This window comes from Microtus oregoni, unplaced genomic scaffold (genome assembly GCF_018167655.1).
Source record: "Microtus oregoni isolate MIOR12 unplaced genomic scaffold, Mior012 000026F_ref0000081, whole genome shotgun sequence".
In the NCBI taxonomy this organism is placed as follows: domain Eukaryota; kingdom Metazoa; phylum Chordata; class Mammalia; order Rodentia; family Cricetidae; genus Microtus; species Microtus oregoni.
This window is the reverse complement of record NW_024543085.1, coordinates 455374-480982: the sequence shown is the minus strand read 5'-3', so window position 1 is coordinate 480982 and position 25609 is coordinate 455374. Positions and strand designations below refer to the sequence as shown.

General features: G+C 38.0%; 1 protein-coding gene across 5 annotated transcripts in view; it reads right to left on the bottom strand.

Annotated features, from left to right (window-relative positions):
* Ankib1 (ankyrin repeat and IBR domain containing 1) overlaps positions 1-25609 on the bottom strand; it is a 126512-nt gene that overhangs the window by 58271 nt on the left and 42632 nt on the right. For all 5 annotated transcript variants that reach the window (XM_041675712.1, XM_041675714.1, XM_041675715.1 and 2 more), the window contains 2 exons: positions 17345-17527; positions 10568-10685 (listed from right to left, as the gene is read on the bottom strand). In XM_041675712.1, coding sequence (XP_041531646.1) covers positions 10568-10685; positions 17345-17527 — 301 coding nt within the window. The remainder of the gene's footprint in view (positions 1-10567; positions 10686-17344; positions 17528-25609) is intronic.

Below are 25609 nucleotides of genomic sequence, written 5' to 3'. Positions count from 1 at the left end.
ATACTACATCAGTTACTATCTCCCCTTTCTTTGCTGTTTCACTCATATGGAAAAGCACTTTAAAAAGTTACCTGCCCTTTTTTAATGCTTTCCAAGCAATCTGATTTAGATTGCAGAGAAAGAAAAAAAATTTCAAACGTGTTTTATCAGTAGTGATTCATTATATTATATAATCTCAGACAAAGTTTGGCACACATCCAAGTTAAATGCACGAATATTCTGAACAGGAATATTCAGTCTAGCCGACAAAAAGAATGCTGCAAGTCAAGCTAAACTGACATTGGTAAAACTACTTATTGTATTATAATGCCAAACTCTCAATGACGTATTAGGAAAACAAGCATAGGGGGAGAGATGCCCCAAGACCAACTAACTCTATCTTACTCTTGGAATAGGAAAGTGGTTGAGTGTTAGAAAAGGTAACTCATAACCCAGTATGTTCAAAGAGAAAAACAGTATTGGCATTTCTTCTGAAGATTGAAAAAAGTGCAACACATTGAAAAATAATTCTTGACTTTATATAGAAAGCTTAAAAGGAGATTATTAGCAGAGTAAAAAGGCAGCTTGCAAACAGGAGGGAATCTTTAGTAGATACATGTTGCTAAAATTAATCATACTCTACCCACCAACGACCCAGTCAGTACATGGACGAATACACAGTTCTCAAAACAAACACAAACGTCAATACACACTTTTTAAATGTTCGCATTTGGCCACTGGGAGTCCATCTCACTCTCTCCAGAATGACTAAGACGTGGAAGGCTAGGGACCCTTCGTCACTGCTGGCTGGGTCTTAACTGGTACAACCAATATGCAAATCAGCATATAGGTATCTCAAAAACTGGAAAAAAAAATCTGCCACAAACGACACACTTATACCAACACTTCTAGTTACAGAGGCAAAAGATTTCATACCTTATCACAGAGATACTTGCATATCTATGTTTGTTGCTAGTCATAAAAGCAAGGAAACGGAATCAGCCTACACGGACATGAACATGAAGAGACAACAAAAAGGTGGCACATGCACCGAGATTTAATTAATCTGTAAAGAAAATGAATAAGTCTAGGAATTACTATATCGAGGCAACTCATACTTAGAGAAATACTGCATGATCTCTCCTACATGGGTGTAAATATGGGCACATCATGAAATAGAAAGGGGACAAGATGGAAAGACTCTAAGGCAGCATGGAGGTTATTAGAATACAGTGACATGAAGAAGGAAAGGGACTGCTGAGGCTGCAGGAGTGATAGGCGGCAGGAGAATGGGAAAGGAGTGTGTAAGGGAGTAGGATCGACAAAACGAATTGGGAATGAAAATGTCAAACTTCTTACTTTGTATGCTACCTAAAAAAAACGAAATAAAGAATCTACATACACATGGTCAAATGAGGTTTTAGGTGAAAAGGCAATGAGGCAGAGAAGGGTAGAGTTTTTTAGTAAAGGACAAATTTCCATGCAAAAATTATAATTTTAATTTATATCCTATAAAAACAAACTAAAATTTTATCATAAAAGTAGCTTAGTGGTAAAGGTCTTGCTGAGCATACATGGTGTCCAAAGACTGATCACTAGCTACAGCTTCAGAAAGAAGCTGTGAAGCACAAGGGAAACACAGAGGGAGTCAGGCATGGTGACATACAATTGTGACTCCCGTATCGGGGAGGCTTGGACAGGAAGATTGTGACACATTTAAGACTAGCCGAGGGTACAGAGCAAAATCTTAACCACAAACCAACTATCTAGGAGATCAGTCAATCAAAGTCGTCAAAATTCCAGATAAAATCTTCATAACTTTAGGTTAGACACAGACTCTATGAGGCAGAATTGGCAACAGCAATGATCCATAAAAATAAAATGATGCTTATTAAATAGTTTTTGGTAGCAAGAGAAAGATACTTCTTTTAAGCTGGAAAGCAAATCTGGTTCAAACATGTTCTGGAGAGCTCAGAACATGATGCAGACATCTCAACCAATTAAAACTCATCTCAATTAATGAATCTTATATAGTCCCAAATGATGGTAAATTGGTGTAGGAGTTCCTTCTGTTTGTGTTGCTTTCATAGGATAATGAAGAAAGAAACTGCCTTGGCCTAGTTGATAGGGTGGATCTTAGGTAGGCGGGGAAGACAGAACTGAATTCTGGGAGAAAGAAAGAGTGAGAGAACCACCGTGGAGCCACCAGAATCAGACATGCTGAATCTTTCCTGGTAAGCCACTGTCACGTGGCGATATACAGATTAATAGAAATGGGTTAAATCAAGATATCAGAGTTAGTCAATAAGAGGCTAGAGATAATGGGCCAGGCAGTGATTTAATTAATACAATTTCTGTGTGGTTAATTCAGGTGTAAGCTGGCCGGGCGGACGGGATGAAAAGCAGGCCCTCATCCTCCAACAGAGGCAATTCCAGGATTAAAACTTCAATCTATTCACGGATGTACTGTTGTTGAATAATCTTTCTGCGCTGTATGAAGATGTGCCACATTGATTGGTTTTATAAAAAGCTGAATGGCCAATAGCAATGCAGGATTTTTGGTGCAGAGAGGACACTGGGAAGAAGGGCAGACACCAAGGGGATGGAGAGCAAGCAGGATGGGCACTACAGAGATGAGATAACAAAGTTACAAGGCAGAAAGCAAGTTAATAGAAATGGGTTAATTTAAGCTATAAGAGCTAGTTAGGAACAAGCCTAAGCTATTGGCCGACTTTTTGTAATTAATAACAAGTCTCCATCTCATTACTGGGGAGCTGATTGATGACTCCACTGATGAAAAAGGCTGAATATAGTACTACTTAAAAAACCAGATTCTAGTGGATCCAGATTCCCCCCTCCCCCCGAGTTTGCCCTCTGTGCGCTGGCACCCAGTTCGTGAGCTTCGGGCAAGGGGGCTGGAGGTTAAAATACACAGGCACACACAGAGAGACAGCGACACAGGTCATCCTTGAATTCCCCAAGAATGCCCCCTTTATTGTGTTCAGGGGAAGATTATATAGAGATAGCCACACTCCAGCCAAACCCACCAGAAACCACTCTCCTGCTATCAGGAACTCCTGAAGGTCTTGTGCTCAGAGCAGCTGTAGGCACTCAGATCAGGGGATTACAAGAAATTCAGGATCTGGGGTCTCACTGCTCCCAACACAGATCAGGGACATTTGTGGAAGCAGGATTGAGCCAGCAACCTGGGCTGGAGCCGGCCTGGGACAGCAAACTCCACAGGTGCAGGAATGAGTCAGGAGCAGGCCTGGGACAATGAACTCCAGGGGAGTAGGAGTGGATGAAGACCAGGAACATTTGCAGAAGCAGGACTGGGCCAGTGACCTAGGCTAGAGCAGGCCAGAAGCAGGGAGCTCCATGGGAGTGGGACTGAGCCAGTGACCTAGCCTGGATCAGGCCTGAGGTGGCAAGCTCCATGGGAGCAGGACTGAGCCAGCGACTTAGGACTGAGCAGGCTGACAGGGAACTCCGTGCTGAGTTTGAGCGGATTCAGACCGGGGACATTTATGAAAACAGGACTGAGCCTGTAACCTAGGCTAGAGCAGGCATGACATAGCGAACTCCACAAGATCAGGTACAGGGAAGCAACCTCTGAGAAAGTGGGCTGGAGCCAAAGATTTCTGCAGGTCCAGGTGTGAGTCTGCGACCTTCGAGGAAGTAGAACCCCTGCAGGTCCAGGCGTGAGTCTAGGACTTCCAAGGAACTAGGCCTGAGCCAGGACTTCTGCGGGTCTCAGACCTCTGAGAGAGTAGGCAAAAATCAGAGACCTCTATGGGTCTGGGCATGAGTCTGGGACCTCTGAGGGAGTAGGGTTGAGCCAGAAACTTTGTGGGAACAACCCCAAGACAGGGACCTGTGCAGGAGCAGATCAAGACAAGGGACATTTACAGAAACAGGTCTGAGCTGGCAACCTAAGGCAGAGCAGGCAGAGGAAACCCCGGGATAACTGAGTGACCTCGAAAAACAAGGAGTGACCAATGGGGTAACTGGAACCGTGACATTAACTGCACCATGAGGAAGAGAAAGTGGGAAATACACTTGAACGCATTGGCACAGGAGACCACTTTCTAAATATAACCCCAGCAGCACAGACACTGAGAGAAACAATTAATAAATGGGACCTCCTGAAACTGAAAAGCTTCTGTAAAGCAAAGGATACGGTCAACAAGACAAAATGACAGCCTACAGAATGGGAAAATATCTTCACCAACACCACATCAGAGAGAGGTCCGATCTCCAAAATATACAAAGAACTCAAAAATTGGTCATCAAAAGAATAATCCAATAAAAAAAGAAGTTCAGGCCTAAACAGAGAACTCTCAACAGAGAAATCTAACATGGCTGAAAGACACTTAAGGAAATGTTCAACATTCTTAGTCATCAGGGAAATGCAAATCAAAACAACTCTGAGATTTCACCTTACATCTTGTACCTGTAAGAACGGCCAAGATCAAAAACACTGATGACAACTTATACTGGAGAGGTTGTGAGGAAAAGAGAACACTTCTGCAAGCTGATACAGCCCCTTGAGATGTCAGTGAGGCGATTTATCAGAAAATTAGGAAACAACCTTGATGGAGGAAGGTCACTGGCTAATAAAGGAACTGCCTTGGCCCATTTTATTGGTTAGAGGATAGGTGGGAGGAGTAGACAGAACAGGACGCTGGGAGGAAGAGGAAGTGAGCTCAGTCTCGACAGCTCTCCTCTCGGGAGCAGACGCCTGAGAGAGACGCCATGCCCCGCTCCTGGGATGAAGCTCCGACCCAGGATGGACATAGGCTAGAATCTTCCTGGTAAGCGCACCTTGGGGTGCCATACACAGATGATTAGAAATGGGCTAAATTAATATGTGAGAATTAGCCTAGAAGAGAATGGGCCAAGCAGTGTTTAAATGAATACAGTTTGTGTGTTGTTATTTCGGGCATAAGCTAGCAGAGCAGGCGGCTGGGGTGCTGGGGACACAGCCCCGCCGCACCTAATACTACACAACCTTCCTCAAGACCCAGCAATACCACTTTTGGGTACATATCCAAAGGATACTCAATCGTGCAATAAGGACATGTGTTCAACTATGTTCATAGCAGCATTGTTTGTCATAGCCAGAACCTGGAAACAACCTAAATGTCCCTCTACTGAAGAATGGATAAGGAAAATGTGGTACATTTACACAATGGAGTACTACACAGCAGAAAAAAAATAATGACATCTTGAATTTTGCAGGAAAATGGATGGAGCTAGAAAACATTATTTTGTGTGAGGTAACCCAGACCCATGAAGATAATTATCACATGTACACACTCATAGGTGTTTTTTAAACCTAAAGCAAAGACAACTAGCCTACAAACCACAATCCCAAAGAACTTAGACAGCAATGAGGACACTAAGAGAGACATACATAGATCTAATCTACATGGGAAGAAGAAAAAGACAAATTCTCCTGAGTAAATTGGAAGCATGGGGACCTTGGGGGAGGATAGAAGGGAGGAGGGGAGAGGCAGGGAGGGGAGCAAAGAAAAGTGTAAACCTCAATAAAATCAATAAAAAATAAAAAACAGCACAAGATTCAGATTCACCATTGATTAACTTGGGTGATATTTTCTAAAGTACCCTCTCCCCTTTCTGGGCCTTATATGTTGAATAAAAGCCTTGTTTCTAGAACAACAATAACAACAAAGGCAAAGATAAAATGACAAAACCAAAAAAAGAATAAAAAGCCCACCAAAATAAAAAGTAAACAACAAAAAGTTATCATAGAAAGGGTAATGGCAAACAGAAAATTTAATTCGAGTTTAGTTGTGAGAACATAGGTATCTGGCAAAGATGACTATTTGCAAAAGTGCAGAACTGTTACTTGTACTTAGCAGTAGTGCCTGGCTAAAATCTGGCCAGTGAAATACGTGTACGAATGACCTATAACACATTTGGGATGGGCTAAAAAATGTAACCACACTATTCTTCTCGTTCTGACTGGTTGGCTAGGATGGAGATAAATCATTTCCAGATGTCACGTGTTGGTATCCCTGAAGGACTGTGTGGAACTCTGTTTCACATCCAGATAGAAATGCTTTGAACCATGTAATAAGATTAAGAAATGTTTCAACAGCAAGCTGATCCTAAGTGCTAATGTAGTTCTTCCTTACCCACTGAGGACAAGTCCTAAGACTTTCATTAGAAGCCTGTGGATGGTACTGACCCATATGTATGTAATTTTAAGTGCATGTGTACCGAGGACTGTTTTTTAATACAAACATGATAAAGTTCAATTTATAAATTACCAACAACTACTTGGATAGTTATAGCAACGTACTCTAACAAAACTCGCAATGTCAGTATGCTATGCTATTATGAAGTAAAGCGTTATGAACTTGAGCACTAGTTCTGTCATACTGTAAAGGCTGATCTAATATGGAGATGGCCACTAACTGATGAAGGCTGAGTACAGCATACAGGTCCCAAAGACTGGACAAAAGACTGATTTGCATCTTGAGCCTGAGGGTGTGAAATCTCATGCCATTCTGAATGGTGTGTAATTAAAAACTTAGTTTGATTCTTAAACTTTCCATTGATAATTATGAGCTATAGCCGAGGTAACTAAAACCATGGAGAACAAAAGCACAGACTAGATAAAGGAGATAATGCCATATGATGGACCCCACTGATGAATAGCCAGGCTTGCACTTTATTTCTTCTATTTTTGCTGTTTTTATTTTTAGGTTTCTGAAATAGATTATAACCCTGTAGACCAGACTGCCCAGAACCTTACTGTGTAGCCCATAGTGATCCTCCTATCTTTCATTCTTAAGCACTGAGATACAAGGTAGAACATACTACATCTTGCTTTCTGTACTACATTAAACTACACATACTTTGTGTGAAAGAGGTTAAACAAAAGGATAGAATATATTTAGTGGTGCTAAGAGCCTGACTCTAAAGAAACATGGTAACATAATTTAAGGCATTTCTTCTTTCTATTTTTTAGTTTGGTGCTTGAGACAGGGTCTCCCTATGTAACCTAGGCTCGTCTTGAATTCATCATACTGATGTCCCTGCCTCCTAAGTTACAGGATTTTAAATTCTAAATTACAGGATTCTATACAAGTTTTCATATTATGATTGTTAGGCATTAATGTCAGGTAAAAGGAGACCATTCTACCACTGAAATGTCTCACTAAGCAAGGACTCTACAAACTGAGATGTATCTCAAGTCCCAAAAAGAATTTCTAAACTTAATTTTTTTGACCCAGGATTTTCTTTGGAATTTAAAAGATGATAAATGAAAAACAATTTGAAAGCAAAAACACAGATTTTAAAAACATCTAAAAATAAAATTCAAGCATGTTTATTCATTTCACAACTATTTCCTGAAATTAATTAATATATATTTTGGTATTATGGAAACAAACAAACACACACACACACACATACACACAGGCATTTCCAGGCTAATAAAGAAGAAATGCAAATAAAGACATTTACTATTTTAGTCTGAGTGTGTAAGGCATTGGTTCTCAACCTGTGGGTTGTGACTCTCCTAGGGAAACCATTTATTTCTATGTTTTTAGGAACTGAGACACTGCTTCCCTATCCATCTCCAGGCAGGTCCACCCACATAATATGGGCCAACATATGAGTACCTGGAACTGTATGCTTTAAAGGCTTTCAGCATTATCAAGGTTAAGAACCACACGTGTAAGACATGTATGTATTCATGTGTGTGCTGTGTATAGAATATAATGGAAACAAGAAGAGTCCCAAAAGATGAAAGGTAAGAGAAATTCCTAGAAGGGTGGCTTTTAAGGACAAATTGGGATACATGGTAAAACAAAAACAAAAACAAAAACTGGAGATGAAGAAACAGGTGTCACAGGTCTACTTTAAAAAACTGGATGGGTTTAAAGTCTGGGAGACAGTGATCCGTGCAATGATGGGCTCAGATTTGCATTTTAAAACAACACAAAGTATACACCGGATGAAAGGAAAACAAAATAAAGATTAGTCCAAGGTAACACAATGCTGAAAACTGGTAAGTCTAAATTCCAGTCATCAATGGGAACGGAAGAACAAGGAAGATGAGCTGAGGCTGGGGTACTTAAGAACAGAAATGATGGGAACTAGCTAGAAATGACACATTTCCGCCAGGCTAATTAGTGAGACTGGTGTCCACCTATCAGTGAGTAGTTAACAGAGCATAGTGTTAGGTAGTATGGAAAATGACTGATAAGCACGTAGACATACAGTTTAGAAAACCTGGTTACAGTCAAGACGATAGATTTGCAGCTATTATCAGGTCATTTTAAAAACTATTGGTTTCATAGTAGTCCACTTAGCAAACTTGTTTAAATACATTTATTTCTGAGCTCAACCCCACATCTTAAGATTCTGATTCTCTGAAGTTTGCCTTGGAATCTATGTTTAATTTCCCAGACCATTCCTTTTATAGTAAATTTAGGAGTCATTGGTACATAACTAGAACACTGTGGTCCAGAAGGAAGAAACGATAGAACCATGCAAGCACTAGTGATAATGGTGTGATTCTGGATGGTTAGCCAACAAACTGAAAACAGTGGTCCTTAATCCATGATGAAACACCAAGTTCTGAATATTACTTATTTATTTATGTAGTTTTGAGACAGGGTTCCTTTGTGTAACAGGTCTGACTGTCCTGGAACTCCTAGCTTTGTAGAAGAGGCTGGCCCTGAACTCACAGATCCACCAGCCTCTGCTTCCCAAGTGCTGAAATTATTATGAACAAAAGATGACACAAACATTTTGGGAAGTAACCAAGTAACATTCTATTTTGGTGTTCAGGATAAAGACCCCTTGCTAAAAATAGACAACTAGTGTGGTGGCATTTCAAATGTATTTTAATAAATGAAGACTGCCTGAAGATCTGAGAGTCAAACAGTCCCACTGGTCAGCCTTACAGACCAGGTTATGATAACCGCACCTTTAATCCCAGTAGCCACAGGAGTTACCATAGAAACTAGGCGATACATGCCTTTAATCCTAGCCCTAGAGAGGATTATAAAATGGGAGACAGCTTTCAACACAGTCTCAAGAGATTCCTAGAGGCAGAATCGCCATTTCAGGTAGAGGTAAGAGCCAGCAGCTGGCTGTTTTGCCTTTTGGATCTTCGGGTTGGACCCCAATTTCTGACCCAGAGTTTTTATTAATCAAGCTTCAAACTAGAGTTTCAAGTAACTAGAAGAGAACATTTACTATTCTGTTTTAAAATGTATTTTGTTAAAATTCAGCACTTACCTTTCTGCTATGGGATATTTATACACTGTGTCAAGATGTATTACCGTGATTTATGTAATAAAAATCTTAATGGTCAATAACTAGGCAGGAGGTATAGGCCAGACATCTAGGCAGAGATAGAATTCTGAGAAGAAGAAAGCTAGAGTCTCTAGTCAGGTGTAGAGAGGAAACAGAACGTGCAAGAAGGAAGAGAGATAACACAATGTAGCAGAACATAGATTAATATAAATGGATTAATTTAAGTTGAGAGCTAGCTGAGACTAGTCTAAGATACATGTCAAGCTTTCATAATTAATAAAAAGTCTCTGTGTCATTATTTGGGAGCTGGCTGGTGGGACTGAGAAAGACTTATTACATTCCTTTTTATGTAGACAAAAAGAGGGAAATGTGGGGGATTTGTACACTGTGTGGAGATGTATTGCTGAGATTTATGTAATGAAAAGCTTAACAGCCAAGAGGTAGGCAGCAGAGAGACAGCTCTGGGATGAAGAAAGGGGGAGTCGCCAGCCAAACACAGAGGAAGCAGGACATGCAGGAGGAGAGTAAAACCCACAAGTCACCCGGCAGCACACAGATGAATAGACATGGGTTGTTTTAAGTTGTAAGAGTTACTCAGAAAAAAGCCTAAGCTAAGCTCAAACTTTCATAATTAGTAAGAAATCTCTGTGTCATTATTTGGGAGCTGGCTGGCAGGATAGAAAAAGACTCCTTACACCTTTCTTTTTTAAAATTATTTTAAAGTGAGGAAATGCTTTTCTTTTAAGCCAGATAAAATAGCAAACATAAGTACGCAAAGAGAGTATAACCCAGCATGCAAAAACTTCCAAAGTGGATGTGCTAAGAATCACAGAGGTCAAAGGACAATTTGGGTAAATTTTTTTAGTTGGTTATATCTTTAAGGAAAAAGAAATAACCCAAAGCAGTAAGTTAAAAAATGAAAAAACAAAAATATCTTATAAGAGATAGTATGTTCTCAAATATTAATTTCAATTTGGACATTTCATGTGAGAAACAGCTTCTGAATAAACATAATTGATAACAATTTAATTGAGCTATACAATTTGATACTTGAACAAAAATTACTTCAGCAGCTAAGGCTAAAAAAAGTTCTAATTTTCTTTTTGATTTATAGCCACTTCATGCATCAAATGTAACGTGTTATAGGGTGATGACTATTAGAGCAACATGTACACAAAAACTGTCAGTTCATTTTAAAAAATTTCATATTAAAACTCAGAAATAGCCATGTTTAACTCTGAAGTTTCAAAAGGCGCTGAGTTATCAAAAGTAAGACATTTCTCATTACCATGAGCTCGAAGTAGCGCTTCAGCAGTAAACAGAGGGGCCTGGAGCATGTCTGCAGTCTCCACAATAAGCATATCCTTTAATCTACGAAGATCTTGAGGCCTTAACCCTTCATACGGCTTTGGAAAGAAGAGAAACAACGTTAAAATGGCGATTATATTCTATTAATATTTCAGTTTCAGTTTAGATGTGGAAGGACCTTTTGACTCCACTACCTTGATTTTCAGTATAACCTTGCACGGGTCCACTTTAAACCACAAGGGATTACAATGAGAGACCAAAACTGTACACTACAGTACAACAATTCTGGATACTATATAAAAAAACTACAGGAATAAAAACAGAACCATTAAGTAATAACCATTCTTATGGTCCTCATGTAATTTTATCTCGTTTACTACTGAGGTGAGTCCGTCATTTGTGAATATCTGAATGCTCACGAGGCACAACTAAACAGTAACCATCTTTTAGCAGTAAACAGCGAACTAAAGATCACATTTTAAAAATGCAAATTTCCCAAATGTTTGGGAAGGAGAAAATAAATCCATAAAACCCCCAAACCAACTGAGAATATGGTGTGGCATACAAGTTGTTAGAGAGCTCGGGGGATATGGTGTATCTCACCTACTGTAGTTGATTTACAAGCATTTAAAATTTGATACGGTTTCTAATCCCTGGATTTTTTTAAAAAAAAATATCACGACAACCATTTCATCAGTTCTTATAGAGCATGTGAGTAGGGCTGTTCACAAAGGTAATTTCTGAGGTAAAACGATTCACTTCTTGATCTCTATATGTCTTCTAGCAGTCACATAAAAGGTAACAAATATGATAGTTTTGAAAAGAACAGTAGAACTAAAACATATAAAAGTCTACTTTTTTTTACAAAAAGTGTACTATTTTAAAAATACAGAAAATTGAAAACCTATAGATAAAGAATTATAAAACACAAACATTCAAAAAGGTGCAAACTTTTATCTCTCAATTTATCCAAGGTTAGAAAAACAAGATTAACACTTAATGTTGGTAAGGTTTTAGGAAGCTGGTCTTCAGATACACTAGGTTGAAAAGAGTATCTTCCTTTTACATATAAAACTACATATAACTTAACAATTTGGTGTCATGAGCTTTCCTTTAGAATATTCATGTTTTAACCCATGGTAGAATTCTATTCCAGTGCAAACAAAACAAGCCATCTGTAGTGTTACTTGAAAAAGAGAATAAATGCCAGTAGCTCAAATACATATTAACAGAGTTATGCAATACCTTCATGTTACATCATTCATCATTCATTTAAAATGATTTCCCTGAGTTTCCAAAAATTCAAAGAGTTAAGAATAAAAGCTGTTAAAAATAAAATATGTGAGTCAGGCGGTGGTGGTGCATGCTTTTAATTCCATCACTTAGATATCAGAGGCAGTCAGAACTCAGAGAGTTCTAGGCCAGCCTGTTCTACAGAGCAAGTTCAGAGACAGGGCTACACAAAGAAACCCTTTCTCAAAAATCAAACAAACAAACAAAACAAAACAATCAAAAAAAAAAACGGGAAAAGAAAATATGGAATATCATTACAACAACATAAAAATAAGTAAGAGGCAAAATGCTGAGGATTATTTGAAAACAACAGAAAGATAAACTTTAAAAATAAGGAACTACTAACAGTGGCAGTGTTAATCTTTAGACAGTGCACAATCTTTAGAGCTCTTCCAATTAAATACTAAGGAGCAAACTTAGGTTAAACATATTTTCTATCACACGGAATAAACACCCTACTTCATCTGTGTACATTCCTGCCATGGCTGTGATCATGTGATCACATGAAATTAACCAAAAAGAAATGGAAATTTAACCCATGGTTCTATGTCGAGGATATCATTAAATGAAAACTGCAACTTAATCCTAAGTATCATTAGAAAAGTGTCTAAAGTTTGTTGTTAAGCTAATTATTAAACACACCTTTCCCTGAAAAATATAATACATCCCTTCATAGTTAAATCTTCAGAATTTGTTCCAGAAGTTACATATAATCTATCACACAGCTTCTTCAAAGGGTATGCCATGTTCGGCCATGCATTCATAGGATTGCAAGTTGCCTCAGCAGTAGGACTTAGGTATTCCCAATGGTGGCAGTTGTGTATTTCTTGCATGTATTTCCTAAAAGTTCTTTTTCAGATTAGTAATCATTTTATCTCCTTTAGGTTAAATCAACTAAGCAAAGAGGAACTGCAAATTTATCAACAACTCTATAGGTCATTGTTATCCAAAAAAGTGCAAATAAATAAGAAAATTAGTCTTCCTTGCAATCCTCACAACATACAGAGGATCTAGATTTCAGATAGCTAAGAGTCTACATACATTAATCTTTTAAACTGAAGTGAGTAACAATGGAAGAGTTCTTGACAGACAAAGGCATACTGCCTTCATGAGCACATAACACAATTTCTGTGAAACTCTGAGTTAGAACTGTAATTAGGTCACGTTAAACATTTTAACACATTGTTCAGAACATGAACTCTCCCTTCTGTGGCAAGGATTAAAATGAAGGTGCCTTTCTGTTTCCTGTTGCAAAGATAAATGGTTACTGTTTTCAGATTACAAGTCAGTAACCTTTTGACCTTTAGAAAAGGTCAAAACTGATAGGAAAAAGAAACTAAATTGGAAAGAAACCATAAATAAAAGTGCCTCTTCTCTAATCTGAGTATACTACTGCTATGAAAAACACCACAGAAGAAATGAGCAACAGCGTAATACACAAACTACTATTTTGATAATACTAAAAAGATAGTTAATTTAAAAAACTATTTCAGAAGAACTATGATATTAAGGAATCATGAAAAGAGTACTTTTTCTATTATTTATTACAGAAATGAAAACTAGTCAACCACAGGTGAACATGGTTAAAAAAAAAAAAACTGCTCAGGAACCAGGCAGTGGTGGCACATGTCTTTAATCCCAGTACTTGGGAGGCAGAGGCAAGTGGATCTTTGTGAGTTTGAGGTCAGTCTGGTTTAGAAGAGCTAGTTCCAGGACAGCCAGAGTTACACTGAGAAACCCTGTTTCAAAAAAAAAAAAAAAAAAAGGCGCTCAGTCCACTGAGGCACTTGTACATATAGGTCAAGGAAGAAATAAAGAAAGAAATTAAAGTTCTCCTTAAATTCATTGAAAAGAAAAACACAACATATCCAAACCTATGGGACACTATGAAAGCAGTGCTAAGAGGAAAGTTCATAGCATTAATGCCCACATTAAAAGAAGGGAGAAAGCTCACATTAGAGACTTAACAGCACAGCTGAAAGCTCTAGAAAAAAAAAAAAGAAGCAGATTCACCCAGGAGTAGAAGACTGGAAATAAACTGAGGGCTGAAATCAACAAAATAGAAACACAGAAAACAATCCAAAGAATCAATGAAACATTCTCTTTAAGAAAATCAACAAGACTGACAAACCCCTATCCAAACTAATCAAAAGGCAGAGGGAGAACAAGCAAATTAACAAGATCAGAAATGAAAAAGGGGACATAACAACAGATACTGAGGAAATTCAGAGAATCATTAGGTCTTACTACAAAAGCCGATATGCCAGAAAGTTGGAAAATGTAAAAGAAATGGACTTGTTTTTAGATAAATAACATATACCAAAATTGAATCAAGACCAGGTGAACAATTTAAATAGACCTATATGTCATGAGAAAATAGAAGCTGTCATAAAAAAACCTCCCAACCAAAAATAACCCAGGACCAAATGGTTTTAACGCAGAATTTTATCAGAACTTCCAAGAAGAGCTGATACCTATACTCCTTAAGGTGTTTCTCATAATAGAAACAGAAAAGTCATTGCAAAATTCTTTTTATGAAGCTACAGTTACCATGCTACCAAAACCACACAAAGACTCAACCAAGATAGAGAATACAGACCAATCTTGCTCATGACATCGATGCAAAAATTCTCAATAAAATACTGGCAAACTGAATGCAAGAACACATCAAAAAAATTATCCATTATGATCAACTAGGCTTCATCCTAGAGATGTAAGGGCTTGTTCAACATATGAAAATCTATCAATGTAACCCATCATATAAATAAACTGAAAGAAAAAAACCATATGATCATTTCATTAGATACTGAAAAAGCATTTGACAAAATTCAATACCCCTTTATGATCTTGGTCTTGGAGAGGTTAGGGATACAAGGTTCATATCTAAATAAAATAAAAGCAATATATAGCAAGCTGACAGCTAATATCAAATTAAATGGAGAGAAGCTCATAGCCATTCTACTAAAATCAAGAACAAGACAAGGCTGTCCACTCTCACCATATCTCCTCAACATAGTGCTTGAAGTTCTAGCAATAGCAATAAGACAACAAAAGGAGATCAAGGGGATTCAAACTGGAAAGGAAGAAATGAAACTATCATTATTTGCAGATGATATGATAGTGTACATAAGCGACCCCAAAAACTCTACCAAAAAACTCATACAGCTAATAAACATCTTTAGTAATGTGGCAAAATAGAAGATCAACTCCAAAAAATCAGTAGCCCTCCTATACACAAAGGATAGAGAAGCAGAGAGGGAAATCAGAGAAACATCACCTTTCACGATAGCCACATATAGCATGAAATATCTTGGGATGACACTAACCAAGGAAGTGAAAGATCTATTTGACAAGAACTTCAAGGCTTTGAAGAAATTGAAGAGACATCAGAAAATGGAAAAATTTCCCATTCTTTTCGATAGGTAAGATCAACATAGTAAAAATGGTAATTCTATGAAAGGAAATCTATAAATTCAACGCAATCCCCACAAAATCCCAACACAATTCTTCACTGACCTTGAGAGAACAATAATCAACTTTATATGGAAAAAAAACAAAAAACTCAGGATAGTGATACAGGAGGGTCTTCTATCTATCTGTTGCTTTCATTGGTTAATTAATAAAGAAAACTGCTTGGCCTGATAGGTCAGAACATAGGTAGGTGGGGAAGACAGAACAGAATTGTGAGAGGAAGAAAGCAGAGACAGGCAGACACCATGAATTTCTGGCCCGAGACAAATGTAGGTTAGGATCTTTCCTGGTAAGCCACAGCCTCGTGGTGTTACACAGATTTAATGGAAATGGGTTAATCAAGATGTGAGAGTTAGCCAATAAGAGGCTAGAGCTAATAGGCCAGGCAGTGTTTAATGAATACAGTTTCCGTGTAATTACTTCCGGTAATGCTAGTTGTGTGGTGGGATGCGGCCCTCTTGCCTCATCACTACAGTTGGTGCCCAACGTGGAGCCAGATTTCTAATAGTGGGACTAGAACACCAACTCAGCCACAAAAACTTTGACTTTAACCGTGTTAACTGCTTTGATTGAATCATTCCACAATGTGTATATATCAAAACATTATATTGTATGCCATCAATGTACACAATTATGGTGTGGAACATTAACTGTTAGGGCCATGTAGCAGATCCTTAAGGGAAGGGATGGGAATTCAAGTCTCCCGCTGATTTCCTGTTTTCTGTTTAATTATGTGATCCTAGCTTTTGTGCATTCTTTTCTATTTATCATGGGGCCCTTACCAGAACTTGCTTGGATTTTCAACCTCTATGATACTATGAGCAAAGTAAACGTATGTATGTATGTATATATAAATTTATTTAGTAAGACACCAAAAGGGACTAATAATACAGTCACTAAATGTTTCAAACAATGATGCATTTTTTTTTTTAAATCATTTTGTCTCCTTTGTACCAAGCAGATTCTCAAGTGATCATAGTGGAGGGAGGAGATCAGTAAAGAGCTATGACAACCGCTGGGACGACAAGTGAACATGTGGTTCAGTTTAAAGCACAGGAAAACAAACTGGGACAAGTGAACATGTGGTTCGGTTTAAAGCACAGGAAAACAAACTGGGATGAACAGATTCAGGTCATGTTTTTGAAGGTAAAAGTAACACGATTTCTTGGTTGTTTGCATGTAATTTGCAATGATAAAGGAGATATGAAAATCAAGAATGTCTGCCACATTTACGTTTGAATCACTAGTAGATCAAAGTAATGCTTATTGAGACAAGGAGAGCAAGGAGATGTCTGAAGCCAAGGGTGGCATTTCTTCAGGAAGGCAGTAGGTGAGTCTGTGAAGAGACTGGCCTAATGCAGGGGAAGGAAGAGAGGGAACAGGATGAAGACCTTGGTAGGTACAGACTGCTATGTTGTTTTGCTTTTTCAATCAAAAAACAGATCAGAGACATGACACTACAGCAAAAGAGGGATATGGGTGGTGAAGAGCAGTGGTCACGTTTTTTAGTTGTTACATTTTCCTTTGGTTTTGAGTTTCAGGTGGTCAACTGTAACCTGTGAGAGAGGGAAACACTAACAGAGAATGGAGCCATGAGGTTAACTGGGTAAGTGGTAACAGTTCTCTTGTAGAATGGAACTGTACTTGACATGGAATCACATATTGGTCAATTTTCCATTTCTCTTCGTCTTTCCTGAATGCCTCACAGTCCTTCATAGACTCGCCTACTGCCTTCCTGAAGAAATGCCACCCTTGGCTTCAGACATTTCCTTGCTTTCCTTGTCTCAATAAACATCAACAAATTTATTTACATGTCAGTAAACATATAAACATGTTAAAGGGACAACTCAACATCCAGGTTTTCTAGATGTACTTTTATGCTCATGGCTATGGAATGAGTACTGATGAGGTTATTTAACATACTGTAAGATGACCACCCACACTGAGTTAAAGAAAAAAAAATAAGTAAAGAAAAGAAAAGAAATCACCTTACCTCTCGTTTATCTAATGCAGCATACTCGGCTTCTATTTCCTCAGCCTCTGGGTCCCGAGAGAACACCATCTGAGACTCCAGACTGAGGGCCAGATCTTTGTGGTGTTGTTTTTCGGCACAATCACAAGGAGTATCTTTATTTTCATTTTCAGCAAACAAATCTCCTCCATGTTTTACTAAAAGCTAAAACAGTTTTTTTTTAAAGAAACAACTCACAATTATAGATTGGGTTATTTCATGTTACACATTAAAGAAATTAAATGTACATAACTGCAATAACAAAAATATATAGTAGATGCAATGTATCTAAATGTATTTTAATGTAAAATTAAAGTATATTTAAGAATTTAAATTAAAATATAAACGTATGTAGCACAAATTCTTATTGGTCTTAATAAGACCTGGAGTCAGATATTAGGAGGTGAAATCTGAAAGATCAGAGAAGCAGAGCAGCCAGCCACTAGGTTTTACCTCTACGAAATGCTTAGACAGAATGGGGTATCCTGTCTCTACAAGTCCTCAGACTGAATGCCTGAGTTCTGGTCCCCTCCCACCTTATATTCCCTTCTTTGTCCAGCCATATCTCTTCCTGTCTCCACCTCCCTAGTGTTGGGATTAAAGGTGTGGAATTCTCAAGTATTGGATTAAAGCTGTGAGCTACCACAGCCAGGTTCTGTTTCCCCTTTCCACCGGATCAATTTCTTACTTCACAGGGTGGCCTTGAACGCACAGAGATCCTTTGTCTCTGCCTCCCAAGTGTCGGGATTAAAGGTATGGCACCATTACCTGATCTCTATGGCTATCTAGTGTGGCTAGCTCTGCACCCTGATCTTCAGGCAAGCTTTAGTTGTTACAGCACAAACAAAATATAACCACAAATGTATTTTAAATGATAGGAGGCATCAGGTAGTAATGACTTTTTAATTTTTAAGGTTGGGAATTCTTGTTTTACTAATAATGAGTTTCTTTGGCTAAAGAAAGTAAATCTTCAACTTTAAAAACAAATTCTTAAGTACTTTGTTAATTTCCCACACCTAAATAAACTTTACTTAAATATTCAAAAAGATTTTGGTTATTTAATGCTTAAACTTTAAAATTTTGTTTAGATTTTTCTCTCTCTTTTCTTGACGAGGGCCTGCAACAAGTCCAGGTTGGCCTTGGACTCAGTCTTCCTATGTCAGCACTGTGTCTAGAGACATTAGAAAGAACATAAGGAAGCCTCAGTTTGTCATGAAATCTTTTAAAGGATTGTGACCCTCGGAGCAATACAATAAGTCACATATTGTGCACTGGTCAGAACTTCTATGCTAAGTACTATAAATACACATTCTCTCCTTACTGTTAATATCTTAGGAAATTTACAGACTGTGACGCAAGATCCTCAGCAAAACAGTGTAACTGGATTCAGACAGTTTGACTGATTTTCATCATGCTTATATCCTGAACGAAGTCAGTTATACTGCTCACATAAAACGAAGAAGACAAATGCACACCATATCTATTCTGAAGCTCTGCACAGATTCTCATTTAATATATGATGTGAATATGATTTAGAGGCTCTTATTTTGTTAAAAAAGCTTTTGTTTTGTAAAAGGATAATCAAAGTTAAAATTTCATCTAAATAATTTTATACTTTTCATTACACACCGATAAATACAAACACAAAGTTCTTTGGGACTGAAACTTTATTTTCTTGGGCAAGGGGAATGTTCTAAAACAATATGCTGAAGGTTCAAAAGGTGTGTGTGTATGTGTAGAGAGGACAGGTAAGTCATTGTTGAGAGGCATGCTGACCTTGTTTGAACGGAGACAAACAGGTAGTTAGCTGTGCAAGAGGTCCCCAGATGAGTTTGATGAGTGGCTGAGGGTACCACTGTTACAGCTGGCATCTGTTGAGAATCTCATTAAGGCGACCATATTTGCAGCAGGATGAAAATCTGCTTGTATGCCACCTTTAGCATGGAAAATAGCTAAAAGTAGTACTGAACACCGGAAGGTAATGCATTAAAAAGTACTTCAGCCTACTGGCCTTTGGGAAATAAGTTAAAAAAATTAGCAGCTAACGGCATGCTGGGTAGAGATAAGATTTTCCCCCTATACAAACTTAGTTGTTTTGCTTTGACATGACAGGAAGTTTGGTTTAGAAAAGGCAGTTTTAAAACTTTTTAACCAAAGCACAGCAAGTATCCTTCTACTTATTCTGATCAGCTAAGCAAAAAGAAACAGGAGGACTGGGTATTTTATTTGTGACAGTTTTACTCTCTCTCAAATACTTGTTGGCACATAAAGTGATCTCAGCAAATCTATTCTAATTCTGTATTTTTTTGGTTCATAATTTCAGAAGAAAAGGAGTAACCAAAATATTAAAGACATATTCCATCCATATCCTCTTTATGGTTTGGTAGTTGATGACAAGTCAAATCATTTAACTGCTTTAAAGACTAGGTCCACAATGGCTTATCTGGAAAATACGGTAGCTTCTATAATTTTGATAAATGATATCAGAAAGTCAACTAAAGTGGTATACAACTGTACTTCCATATCAATTAGGTGGAAACAGGAGGTTCAAGATCAAGCTCAGCCTGAGCTACATGAGAATTTCAAAAACCAAAAGCTAAACCAAATTGTCCTGGCTAGTTTTATGTTAACTTGACACAAGCTAAATGAAAGGAGGGAACCTCAAATAAGAAAATGCCGCCATAAGATCCAGCTGTAAGGCATTTTCTTAATTAGTGATTCATGCGGAAAGGGCCTTGTCTCTTGCAGGTGGTACCATCCCTGGGCTGGTGGTTCAGGATTCTGTAAGAAAGCAGGCTGAGCAAGCCTTGAGGAACAAGACAGTAAGCAGCACCTCCATGGCTTCTGCATCAGCTACTCATTCCAGGCTCCTGCCCTCAGTGATGGACTGTTGCCTGGAAGTATAAGCTGAAATAAATCCCTTCCTCTTCCTCCTTCCCTTTCCTCTCCAAACTATTTCGATTGTGGTCTTTCTTTCTTCCTCCTTTCCTTTCTTTTTTCCTTTTTCCTTTTTCCTTCCCTTCCCTTCCCTCCCCTTTCTTTCCCTCCCCTCCCCTCTCCTAGCCACCCCTTTTTGCCCCCTCACCTTCCCTTTCCTTTCCTTCCAGGTTTTTTGAGACAGGAACTCTCTGTGTAGCCCAGGCTGTCCAGGAACTTAGAAATTCACTTGCCTCTACTGCCCAGGCACTGGGATTAAAGGCAGGCAACACTACCATCAGGTGGTCATGGTGCTTCATCACAGCAATAGTAATCATAAGTAGCACACACACCAAAACAAAAAGATGCAATACAAAATACTTTCTCTAAAGCCTCTCCTAGTTCTAAGATTGCCCCTTTGCCACCTGCAACCTTTATGACCTTGAGTTCTCCCTTCTCCCTCCAATCCCATTCTAATTTCCTATCAGCTCCTGGCATTGCGAACTTTCTTAACGTGGTTACAGGTTTGACGGTCTGCATAATACAAAGAAATATCAGAAAAATTTAGCAATATTGAAAAATTTCTATTGTCTAGTATATGTATCAAGCTTTTTTGTTGGTCACCAGCTCACAAATGATGACATAGAGATTTCCTATTAATTATGAAAGTTTTTAACTTAGGTTTGTCTCAACTAGCTCTAATATTTTAAATTAACTCATTTATATTAATCTACATTCTGTTACATGGTGTTACCTCTCTTCCATCTTGTACCTCCTGTTTCCTCTTTGAGTCTGGTTGGCAACTCTGCCTTTCTTCTTCCCAGAGTTCTCTCCCTGTCCGGAAAGCCTACCTATACCTCCTACCTAGCTATTGGCCGTTCAACTTCTTATCCCACCAAGCACAGCAATCCATCTTCATACAGTGCAGTAGTTCTCAACCTTCCTAATGCTGTGACTCTTTAACACAGTTCTCACATTGTGGTGAATCCAACCATAAAATTATTTTCGCTACTACTTCCTAACTGTAATTTTGTTACTGCTATGAATCATGATGTTAAATATCTGTTTTCCAATGGTCTTAGGTGATCCCTGTTGAAAGGGCCATTCAACCCCAAAAGGGGTGTGATCCACAGATGGAGAATGGCTGGTCTAGTGTCACTGTGGCCTTGTTAAGGTCATAATTCACAAGATGTTGCTAGTGTAAATAGACCAACTGCTTCACCAATTGTATAAAATGGCATTATATAATTACAGATACAAGGTATATAGTAGAATGTATCAGTCAAGTTTGTGTAAGTACACAGTGATGTTTACACAATGACAAAAGCACCTAACAACACATTTCTCAGATGGCATTCCCCATCATGAGTGACGGAAGATTAGGAGGACCTTGGACTTCCCACAGGGCAGGGAACCCTGACTGCTCTTCGGACTGGAGAGGGAGGGGGAGGGAAGTAAGGGGAGGGGGAGAGAAATGGGAGGCGGGGAGGAGACGGAAATTTTTAATAAAAAAATAAATAAAGGAAAAAAATTAGCCTCATTTCTTAAATTTGCTGTTGATATTCCCTGTAAATCAACCACGTACTGCCAGCAATCACATTTCTATCCCAACTGTCTTACAGAAATACTATTCCTGAAAGCCCTCACTCCAACCTACTATTCTTATTCCTAATTCCTTTACCTTTCTGTAACATGTCACACGACTGATCCACGCTCCTTTCCTAGAAATTCTTTTCTTGGTATTCTTTGCCCAATATCACCTTAGCCCTCTCCTCTACTTTTTCTGTTTGTTTTGTGGTCTTCTGGTTCTCCTGGGTATTGTTTAAATTGATGTGTAAGGCAAAGTCTTTCCTTTGAATTTTGCTTCTCTTTAATACCCTCCTTTTAGTTATCCCTGAAGGTGAGAATTACAAATCCATATTCTTCATTCCTAACATCTGATCCTAATGTTCTACGGGCTCTCTACTATTTCATGTGGATATTGTTTTTTAAATAAAAACTTAATAAATACCTTCTGACCAATTCCCCACCTCATTTCACTTATTCATATTTCAATTCATATTTCACTGGTAATTGTTAGGCTTTAAAGTCACTCAGGTTTCAAAACCACATTTTTTTACTTACAACTTTCTCTCCTATACTTTAAGACACCCAATTCAATTGGTTCTTTTCATTGTTCCTTCTGACCACTGCATCTTTGCTTCTCTGTGTGTCAGCTCAAAGACCAGGAACTAGTGCACTGATCTTGTTGTAGCACTCTTGCTAGCACACTGATTCCTAGCTTCACTACAAAATGGAGGCACACACAGTATTTTAACCTTCAAGGATTTAAACAGCACTGGTGTGATGTTTCTGGGCAAGCACAGCTGGAAGTACTGTTCTAGTACAAGGGTTTCAAGCTATGGAAGAATGATCTGGGCACCTTGATAGTCCTATCACAGACCTGGAAAGTTTATAGGTGATTTCAAAGTGGACTGTGCTCAAATTGAGAGCTTCTTAATATTTAACCTGAGTATGACTGAGACTTGACAGGGACTGAGATTCTAAGAGTCTATTAAACTATAGATTCAGATTGCACTGTTCTGACATCAAGCTGTAGTTTCTATATTTTCATTAAGTTTTCAGAAGACTGATATCAATACTAGCTGGGGTCTTTTGAAATAGCAAGTCAAGAAGCATTCATTGCTTTAAGAATATTTCTAATCTAATCTATACTTCAGCCATTAGGCTAATAGTTCTATATTTGCTTGCATAACACTACTCCAATTAAAATTTTTGAATAGTTCAGTTTTCTGGTCCTGACCCTGAATGTCTAGCACTTGGTGGATTCTATTTAATATGCCCTAGTCTACCCTCCTTCAAAGTCACTCATCTTATGATTTCCTTACAAAATTCCTTAATCGGAACATACTTGAAACCTGGACAGCACTTTTCAATCTGCCATGGAAAATAATCACCAGAGGAAGAGGCCAAGTTACTCCTAGAATCTCATATACGGATTTCACTTTCATATCTGGAGGCCCAGTGTTTAATATAATCAGAAAACTGAAGTCCAGACAGGAAGTTACCTAGCTGCTGGTCTAGAAGAGTCTTATATTCTTTTGTATTAAAGCTCTAGGTAATAAAACCAACAAAATTAGGTAGACTATTCAATCTGATTGGTTAATGGTTTTTATGGCTTTCAATGACATGAGAAAGACCGATAGCAGTTGAGAGTGTCAAAAAGGTGCTGTGGGTGGTATAAAGGGACTTACCACTCTGGGTTTCTCATGGTCTTTACTTGATCAATTAATTACAACTCCACATAAGCATTTACAGTAAAGCATATAAGAAAGATGTGACCTAATATCAATTTTAATAAAAATGTTTTTCACCAAGTGTGAAACACCCTCAAAAACTAAACCTCTGTCATGTCTGCTATTTACAGAACCACCATTACAGGTCAATCACTAATAGAAATAAAATGTTGCCTACTGAGTATGATTACCTTGGAGAAGTCTACCAAAGGGGAGAAGAGTCATGGAGCTTTTGTTAGATTATGCTAATTGGCATCATCCATCACCAAAGTTCATTTCTATTTCAAAGCAGAAAAGATAAACTTTCAGCTACAAAGAAAACCAGAATATTAATTATCACATTAAATTCCTGCCAGTTTTATGTACTACTGAAGCTTTATTTTTGTGTGCTGGGCATCCATACAGAGAATGTTTTAAGTCTTTTCTGTTATTAAAGCAAATGGATGTTATATATTGATAACACTATATATGTTTAGGCATTTGTGTGTATGTATTATATATAATATATACATGTATATACATGTATATATATATATATATATATATATATAGCAGAGAAAGTGTATGTTTTGAGGTATAGTTCCTTTTCCCAGTTCTTTATATTATGTAGAGGGCTATCACAAACTGGGGCTTATGGGCCAAATCTAGCAGGTTGCCTCTTTTGTATGAATTTTTATAGTTCTTAAATACTTTAAATACCTTAAAGAATATTTCATGACATATAAAAGTAAGAAAATCATTTGGCAATGTTCACAAAAATAACAATGTACTGGATGTTGGTTCTTTGTTACATATTAACATAATACCTATAGTATCTTGTAAGCTACACTAGGTAAACTGCCTGAAATATTTACTATCTAGGCTTTAACAGAAAAAAATTATTAACTCTTAATTCTCTGGTGCTGTGTACCGCGGCCCCAGTCTGCGCTCTATGCGCTAGACCCTAGTTCGCGAGCTTTGGGAGATATGACGACATTAAAATTATAGGAATATTATTTATGGTTTATCTGTAATGCATATCATGTAAGCATTTCTGATTCCTTTTATTAAAAGTTTTTATTTTATATGTACCAGTGTTTTACCTGCAGGTATATGTACAACATGCATGCAGTGCCTTCAGAAGCCAGAAAGAAGGTATTGGATCTCCTAGAACCAGAGTAACAGAAAATTGTTGCCTGATCTGTGGTTGGTTATCCAGAAGAACAGCCAGTGTGCTCTTAACAGCTGAGCCACCTCTTAGGCAGCGCCCCACCTTTCCTTTTAGTTTACACTTAATTATTTATACTGTGAATGTGGAACATACAAATGACATGCTATGTGTGTGGTCAGGTGACTATTGGCAGGAGTTGCTTCTCTCCTTTCCCTGTGTGTGCCTAGGAATCTCACTGACCCAAAATTAATTGTTTAAAATTAGCAATTTCAAATTTAAATTTAATTTAGCAATTTTAAACAATTAAATCTATTCTTTACACACTTATTATCTCACAAATAATTTCAGGTACTTACTATTTATAAGATTCCAGGTTTTTCTTTTTAAGGAAATTTTAAAAATACATAAAGGTGAAGCGTTTAAGCACTTGGTATTAGAGAGTGACACAAATAGATAAAAAGGTCACCAGGCCTGGGGCACAGACCTGTAATCTCCAAATTCAGGACATGGAAGCAGGAGCACCAAGTTCTATGATACCCTTAGCTACACAGAGACTTAAGCCTAGGCTGCATGAAACCATGTCTCAAACAGTAACAGCAAAGGAAGGAGTTGACTAGAAGAGACAGCAAAGAGCCCTATTCTGATACGTGGAATTAAGCTGATGCAATGAGGAGAGAAGGGAAAGCAGGAGAGGTGAGGAATGAGAATGGATATATGTGTATAACCCAAAGGTAAGGAGGTTTTGCAGAAAATGGTAGCATCATTAGGAGAAACCAGATACTCAAGCTAGTAACTAGAGGTGACTGAGGCCAGCTTCAGAAATACAGACCTTGAGACTGCTACAGTATACTTATGAGGAAGTCAACATAGAAGCAACAGAGCGTG